The 7,449-nt window shown below is 46.2% G+C and overlaps 1 protein-coding gene across 1 annotated transcript in view; it reads left to right on the top strand.

The window, feature by feature from the left end:
• The first annotated feature begins 5,834 nt into the window (after nt 1-5,834).
• TSPAN15 (tetraspanin 15) overlaps nt 5,835-7,449 on the top strand; it is a 52,016-nt gene continuing 50,401 nt past the window's right edge. Inside the window, exon 1 of the mRNA XM_045842189.1 lies at nt 5,835-6,078. Within this exon, the coding sequence (XP_045698145.1) occupies nt 5,983-6,078 (96 nt within the window). The 5' untranslated portion in view covers nt 5,835-5,982. The remainder of the gene's footprint in view (nt 6,079-7,449) is intronic.

Here is a 7,449-nt window from a genome sequence, read left to right as displayed (position 1 = left end):
AGCAATCAGAAGAAAGGAAATAACCAAGATCAGAGCAGAATTAAATGACGTAGAGACTAAAAGCACAATTCTAAGGATCCATGAATCCAAGAGCTGGTTCTTTGAAAAGATAAACAAAATCAACAAGCCTTTAAGCAGACTCATCAAGAAAAAAAGAGAGAAGACCCAAATAAACACAATCAGAAATGAAAGAGGAGAGATTACAACAGATACCACAGAAATACAAAGGATTGTAAGAAATTACTACAAAGAGCTGTATGCCAAGAAATTTGAAAATTTAGGTGAAATGGACAACTTTCTAGAAAAATATAATCTTCCAAAACTCAATGAAAAAGAAGTAGAAAGCCTGAACAGACCAATAACAACAAAAGAAATTGAAGCAGTAATCAAAAAACTCCCAACACACAAAAGCCCGGGACCAGATGGTTTCACAGGAGAATTCTACAAAGCATTTAAGGAAGAGCTAACCCCTATCCTTCACAGACTATTCCAAAAAATCCAAAAAGATGGGAGTCTCCCAAACTCTTTTTATGAGGCCAACATCATCCTAATTCCAAAACCAAATAAAGACACAACAAAGAAAGAAAACTTCAGGCCAACATCACTGATGAACATTGACGCTAAAATCCTCAACAAAATACTGGCAAACGGTATCCAACAATACATTAAAAAGATCATACACCATGACCAAGTGGGATTCATTCCAGGGATGCAAGGATGGTTCAATATTCGCAAGTCAGTAAATGTAATACATCACATAAACCAAAGCAAAGACAAAAACCACATGATCATATCAATTGATGCAGAAAAAGCATTTAATAAGGTACAGCACCCATTCATGATAAAAACACTCAGCAAAGTGGAAATAGAGGGAGCATTCCTCAACATAATAAAGGCCATATATGAGAGACCTACAGCCAACATCATACTCAATGGGCAAAAATGAAAATCTTTTCCACTAAGATCAGGAACAAGACAAGGCTGTCCACTTTCACCACTTCTATTCAATATAGTACTGGAAGTTTTAGCCACAGCAATCAGACAAGAAAAAGAAATAAAAGGCATTCAAATCGGAAAGGAGGAAACAAAACTGTCACTGTTTGCAGATGACATGATAGTGTACATAGAAAATCCTATAGACCCCACCAAAAAACTGCTTGACCTAATAAATGAATTGGGCAAAACAGCAGGATACAAAGTCAATATCCAGAAATCAAAGGCATTTCTGTACACCAACAATGAAACAGCAGAAACAGAGATCAAGGAAAAAATCCCATTTGAAATAGGAAAAAGAAAAAATAAAATATCTAGGAATAAACCTAACCAACGAGGTAAAAGACCTGTATTCAGAAAACTACACAACACTGAAGAAAGAAATCAAGGAAGACACAAACAAATGGAAACATATACCGTGTTCATGGATTGGAAGAATTAATATCATCAAAATGTCCATACTACCCAAAGCAATTTACACATTCAATGCAATTCCTATTAAAGTACCAATGGTTTATTTCACAGACATAGAACAAACACTTCAAAAATTTATATGGAATCATAAATGACCCTGAATAGCTGCTGCAATTTTGAGAAAGAAGAATAAAGTAGGAGGGATCACAATACCCGACACTAAACTATACTACAAGGCCACTGTAATCAAAACAGCCTGGTACTGGCATAAAAACAGGCACATAGACCAACGGAACAGAACAGAGAGCCCAGAAATAAGCCCAAGTCTCTATGGTCAATTAATATTTGACAAAGGAGGCAGCAACATTAAATGGAATAAAAATAGCCTCTTCAACAAGTGGTGTTGGGAGTACTGGACAGCCACGTGCAAAAAAATAAAACTTGAGCACCAACTTACACCATATACAAAAATAAATTCAAGGTGGATAAAAGACTTAAATATAAAACGTGACACCATTAAAGTCCTAGAGGAGAGCGTAGGTAGGAAAATCTCAGATATTTCACAAAGAAACTTTTTTAGTGACGTGTCCCCTAGAGCAAGGGACAGAAAGGAAAGAATAAACAAATGGGACCTCATCAAAATTAAAATCTTCTGCACAGGTAAAGAAAACAGTATCAAAATTAAAAGAGAACCAACTGTATGGGAAAACATATTTGCCAATGATACCTCAGACAAGGGTTTAATCTCCAAAATAAAGAACTTACAAGACTGCACTCTAAGAAGACAAGGAATCCAATTAAAAAGTGGGCAAAGGACTTGAACAGACACTTCTCCAAGAAGGACATACAGAAAATCCAAAGACACATGAAACGATGTTCAATATCGCTAGCTATCAGAGAGATGCAAATTAAAACCACAATGAGATACCACTTCACGCCAGGCAGAATGGCCATCATAAACAAAGCAACAAAGAACAAGTGTTGGAGAGGTTGTGGAGAAAAGGGGACCCTAGTGCACTGCTGGTGGGACTGCAGACTGGTACAACCACTATGGAAAGCAGTATGGAACTTCCTCAGAAAACTAAAAATGGATCTGCCTTTTGACCCAGCAATTCCACTGCTGGGACTCTATCCTAAGAATATTAAAACACCAATTCAAAGAACCTATGCATCCTAATGTTCATAGCAGCACAATTTACAATAGCTAGATGCTGGAAGCAACCAAATGCCCATCAGTAAATGAATGGATCAAAAAACTATGGTACATTTACACAATGGAATTCTATGCAGCAGAAAGAAAGAAGGAGCTCCTACCCTTTGCAACAGGGTGGATGGAGCTGGAAAACATTATGCTTAGCGAAACAAGCCAGTCAGTGAAAGAAAAATACCATATGATCTCACCTTTAACAGGAACCTAAATAACAAAACAAAGAAACAAGCAAAATATAACCAAAGACACTGAAATAGAGGACAGGCTGACAGTGCCCACAGAAGAGAGTAGAGGGAATTTAAGGGGACAGTGGGAAGGGTTCACAGGAACAAACTTAAAGGACACATGGTCATAAACTAAGGGGAGGGTGGTAATGGGAGGGAAGTGGGGAGGGTGGGAGGGGGGACTGGATTGGGAGTAAAAAGGAGAATACTGTATTTGAACAATGATTAAAATAAAAAAAATTAAAAAAAAGAAAAAAAAAGAAAGGTACACTCAAGGAAGATACAGCATTTGAGGCAGAATTCAGCTAGATTAATGGTCACATCTGCAACCAGAATACCTCCGATGTGGGACCCTCAAAGCTTCAGCCCAGTGCATCATCCCTAAGGAAGATTCTTTTACTTTGAACAAGGAGTGGGTGGTAACCCAAACCATTTTAGCCAGTCTACGTATCTTGAATACTACTAACTTCACCAGAGAAGAGCTCATTTCCAACTCCAGCCATGCTAATTAATAAGCCATGAATTTCACTGATACATTCATTATGGCATTCTCTATGCTAATCAGTAAAGCTTGGGGATAGGGGTGGGGGTGGGGGTGGATTGAGACCAGGAGAGCTTCAGAGGCTGCTGGGCTGATTGTGTATGTTTCTCTAACTCCCAAGTTCATTGACTTTCAGTTGGTAATTTGGAATCGGATATGGTGGAAGTATTTACACTATGGAAATCAGTGACAGGGTCCTCCCCCATGGAAAGACAGTTATTAAACATTTACCAGCATACTACTGGATAGGCTGAGGGACCTTTGGAGCGTGGCCTTTCTGATAAAATGCTGGCTGACCACCTCACCCTCATGACTACCTCTAATCCAGTGATGCTCAGACCTGGCTGCACTTCAGAAAAGGCAGCACCCGGCCTTTACAGGGCTACTGATTCCCAGGTCCCTGTAGGTGCAGATTCTGACTTGATTGGTTAGGGGACCCTAATCAGGACACATTTAAATCTCACCAGGTGGTTCTAATCTGCAGCCAGGGTGACACTTACACCTGTATGTCACACTATCTATGCCACATATTTTAAGTCTCAAAAAAAGTTAATGGCAGCCCTGGCTGGTGTGGCTCAGTGAATTGAGTGCCGACCTGCAAACCAAAGGGTCACTGGTTCGATTCCCAGTCAGGGCACATGTCTGGGTTGTGGGCTATATCCCCAGTTGGGGGTGCATGAGAGGCAACTACACAGTGATCTTTCTATCCTTCTCTTTCTCCTTGCCTTTCCCTCTTTCTAAAAATAAATAAATGAAATCTTTTTTAAAAAGTTGACGGCCAAACCATGATTGGCAGCAGATCTGCTGATCCTTAACCCAGAGCTCCTGGCAAAAGGAGGGAAAGGTTGAAAATAGGTTGCCACTTCTGAGGTCTCAAGTGTTTGCAGATGTGGCTGAGAGGCAGCCCTCAGCACTTGGGGTTCAGGTTGGGGGTGGGGAGGGACAATGAAGGAACTCAGGAGCCCAGGACAGGCTGTGCCAGCCCCAAAGAGCTCCAGGCTCCCTCTGCACGGGTGTCTCAGCTTCATTTCTTAGGGCATTTTGCAGGGTCTCAGATGTGTGCGTGTGGTGTGTGTAGGCCAGGAGGCTAACCTCCAGGGAGAAGGAGACAGATGAATCCCTTAGAGAACAAGGTGCTGAACTAGCTCTCCAAGGGAAGGAGGGGGCGTGGGGGAGACCAGTGCCTCAGAGAGTGGGCATAAGACTAGCGCTGCAGAGCTGGGTGAGGGTAGCTAGTCCCCCAGAGAGGGATGAGGAATTAGTTTCCTCCTTCTCAAAGGACAGGAAGGATAACTATTAACACTGTGGTAAAATGTTTTCTTGGAATTTGGCTGTTCATCTGAAGGTTCTGTGTCTCTACCCAAAGTAAACACCCTTGCAGGGCCTGCTCCTTTTCTACCAAGAAATTTGACTTCCCTTTAACCCTTCATGGCAGAGCATTGTTACCTCCCCATGCCCAATCTTACTTTCTCCCTTCTAGAGCAGAGCCCTGGGGGCTGGGCTGGCTAGTGTCTGTCTCTCTCTGGGAGTCTGCGTGTACAGGAGGCTTGGGAGTCCAGGACAAGGGACCTGAACAAGAGTGCCATTCCTGCAGTCACCACCAGGGACCCCACCCAGCACTGCCTTGAGCTCATGACCTCTGGGAAACACATTTAATGATCAAAGCCACAGTCAAAGATTGACTCCCAAGCCCCAGGCTGAGCTAGGCCTGGGAAGCAAGGAAAGCTGTCATCTGGGGCCATCTAGCTGTGGGAGACCACTCACAGCCAGGTCTGGCACCAGGGGGAGGAGGGGCCTGTGGTGAGAGGCTGGGTCAGACGTGGGCTGAGTGCGTGCAAAGAAGGGGACCCTAACCTGGCCTGAGGATGAGCGTGGAGGAGGGTTTCCCAGAGAAGAAGGCCCCTGAGAGCAGGGTTGAGATTTTACCTGGCCACTGAGAAAGGGATACCTGGAGACCACCGGGTGGATAAACGGTGTCTGTTACAAAAGGAAACTCGGGACCCCAACTCTGTGGGGCCCCTTAGCCCCACCCTGGTTTGCTGCACTGCACCTTCTTAGATGGGGCACTCCGTCCTCCTCAGGCTGAGCAACTCCACTTCTTTATTCCAGTTCACATCTTGCACATCGTAGCACCTTAGCGGTTAGGTTCTGCCCTTCCATAATCTTTTTTCTCTTGACAACAGTGGAAAACGTGCATTTCTATTTACCCCGCATTAGGCACGCTCAATCTTTTCCTGCAGTTCCTCTGTACATGGTCTGTCACGCCCCATTAATACAGGCGTTTCCATGGTTGCAAGAGAACTCCTTTGCAAAAACCTCTCCCTCTCCTGTCCGATCGCTCCCTACTCTTTCTCCGGGTCGTAGGCTGTAGCCCCGCCCCAGCCCGCCCCCTCTCAGAGGCTGGGCGGGTTCCTCGCGCCCATTGGCCGCTGGGGCTAGCTGGTCCCGGCTCGGCCCCGGCTGTTATTGCGGCTTGGCTGTGTCTGTCCCCGAGCGAGCGGCGGCTGGGCGGGCAGCGGGGTAGGCAGCCGCAGGTGGGGCTGCTCGCTGCCAGGGACCTAGCCAGGGAGCCCCGGAGCCCCGCGCCGGGTGTGCCCAGGATGCCGCGCGGGGACTCGGAGCAGGTGCGCTACTGCGCGCGCCTTTCCTATCTCTGGCTCAAGTTCTCGCTCGTCATTTACTCTACAGTGTTCTGGGTGAGTGACCCCAGTAGGGCCTGGGGATGGAGATGGGGGCACACTCCCTGACCGCCCCACGCTAGGTCTGGGGTTAGGTCCAGACGTGGCTGCTCCTGGGAGGGCTGGTTCCTCACTCACTTCCTGGGAACCGGTATGACCTAGCTCAGCCTGTATTTCTGCAGCCTGGTCAGGAGCGTTAGAGTTAGTTGGCTACGACGAAGGAGTACCGCCTATCTCACCTGTGTGCATTTGACCACCAATCCGCAGCGCATATGCTGTGCTGGTGCAGTAGGCCTTGATTCCTGCGTCGGCCGCGCCCACTCGGACTGCTGGGTATTACAGTTTACCTCTCTAGCAGCCTGTGGAGGAGACACGTGGTTAGGCTTTGTGGCCTTGGACTCCCAGTGCCATCCTCACTATACACTTGCTGATGCTCCTGAGCAAGATGTTTCCCCCGTTGCTCTTGGTTGCCTCCTGAGTGGAAGGAGGATGCACCAGGAGGATGTGTGTGCCTTGTCCGCGCTTGTCCGAGAAGTGGTTGGGAGGATTCCACCAGACTGCGTCTGGGGAGGTCTCTGACCACCCTAGGTACTTAGTAACTATTTCCGTGTCCACTGGGCTTTTCCTCATCTTCTGTCTTGTTGCTGGGCAGGATGGTGGTAGTTGGACATGAACCAGCCTTCGAATTCTGCCAATACCACTTTCTAACTGAGTGATCTTGGGGAAGTTACTTCAGTTCTCTAGACCATAGTTACCTCATCTGCAAAGAGAGATGGTAATTATGTTGAACTTTTAGGATGGCTGTGGAGATTAAATGAGGTAGGCCAAGTGCAGTGCTTAGCACAGGGACCAGTGAAGAGCTCAAGAAGTGTGAGTCTTTTTTATTATTGTGGACAGGGAAACTGGGTCCTCCTGGTAAACTGTCCCAAGAGACTGGATTTCTTCATGGATATTTCAGACTGGGCTGACCCCCACCTAGAAAAAGGGACATCTTTCTACAGTCCAATTTCAGCCCTGGCACTGTAGAATAGGCCCCTGCTGCCAGTAAGCCACAGGGCAGACTTCCCCAGAAAGGGGAGAAGGAGTGACTGACACCCATTACCCCTAAACATGCACACAGTCCTGGTCTCCTCCTCAGCCCCCTGTTGGGTCTGTTCTCTTAGCAGGAAATGCTAGATCTGCCATCAGACCTGGCTTTCCATGTGACCCCTCTGCAGATGTGACTTGCCTAGAGGTCAAGAGATCCAGATTCCAGTCTTGCTCTGGGAGATCTTAGGCAAGTCACTTGCCTATTGGGGGCCTCAGAGCTGTTAAATGACTTACTCATCTGGAAAGCTAGGTGAGCCCAGCTCCCAGTCCGGGTCTCTGACACTACATAATGTGGAAGAG

The sequence above is a fragment of the Phyllostomus hastatus genome, unplaced genomic scaffold, assembly GCF_019186645.2.
Source record: "Phyllostomus hastatus isolate PE091 unplaced genomic scaffold, TTU_PhHast_1.1 phas_contig_38, whole genome shotgun sequence".
NCBI classification, from domain to species: Eukaryota; Metazoa; Chordata; class Mammalia; order Chiroptera; family Phyllostomidae; genus Phyllostomus; species Phyllostomus hastatus.
Note: the sequence above shows the minus strand (reverse complement) of the source record. Positions and strands in the feature narration are given on the sequence as shown.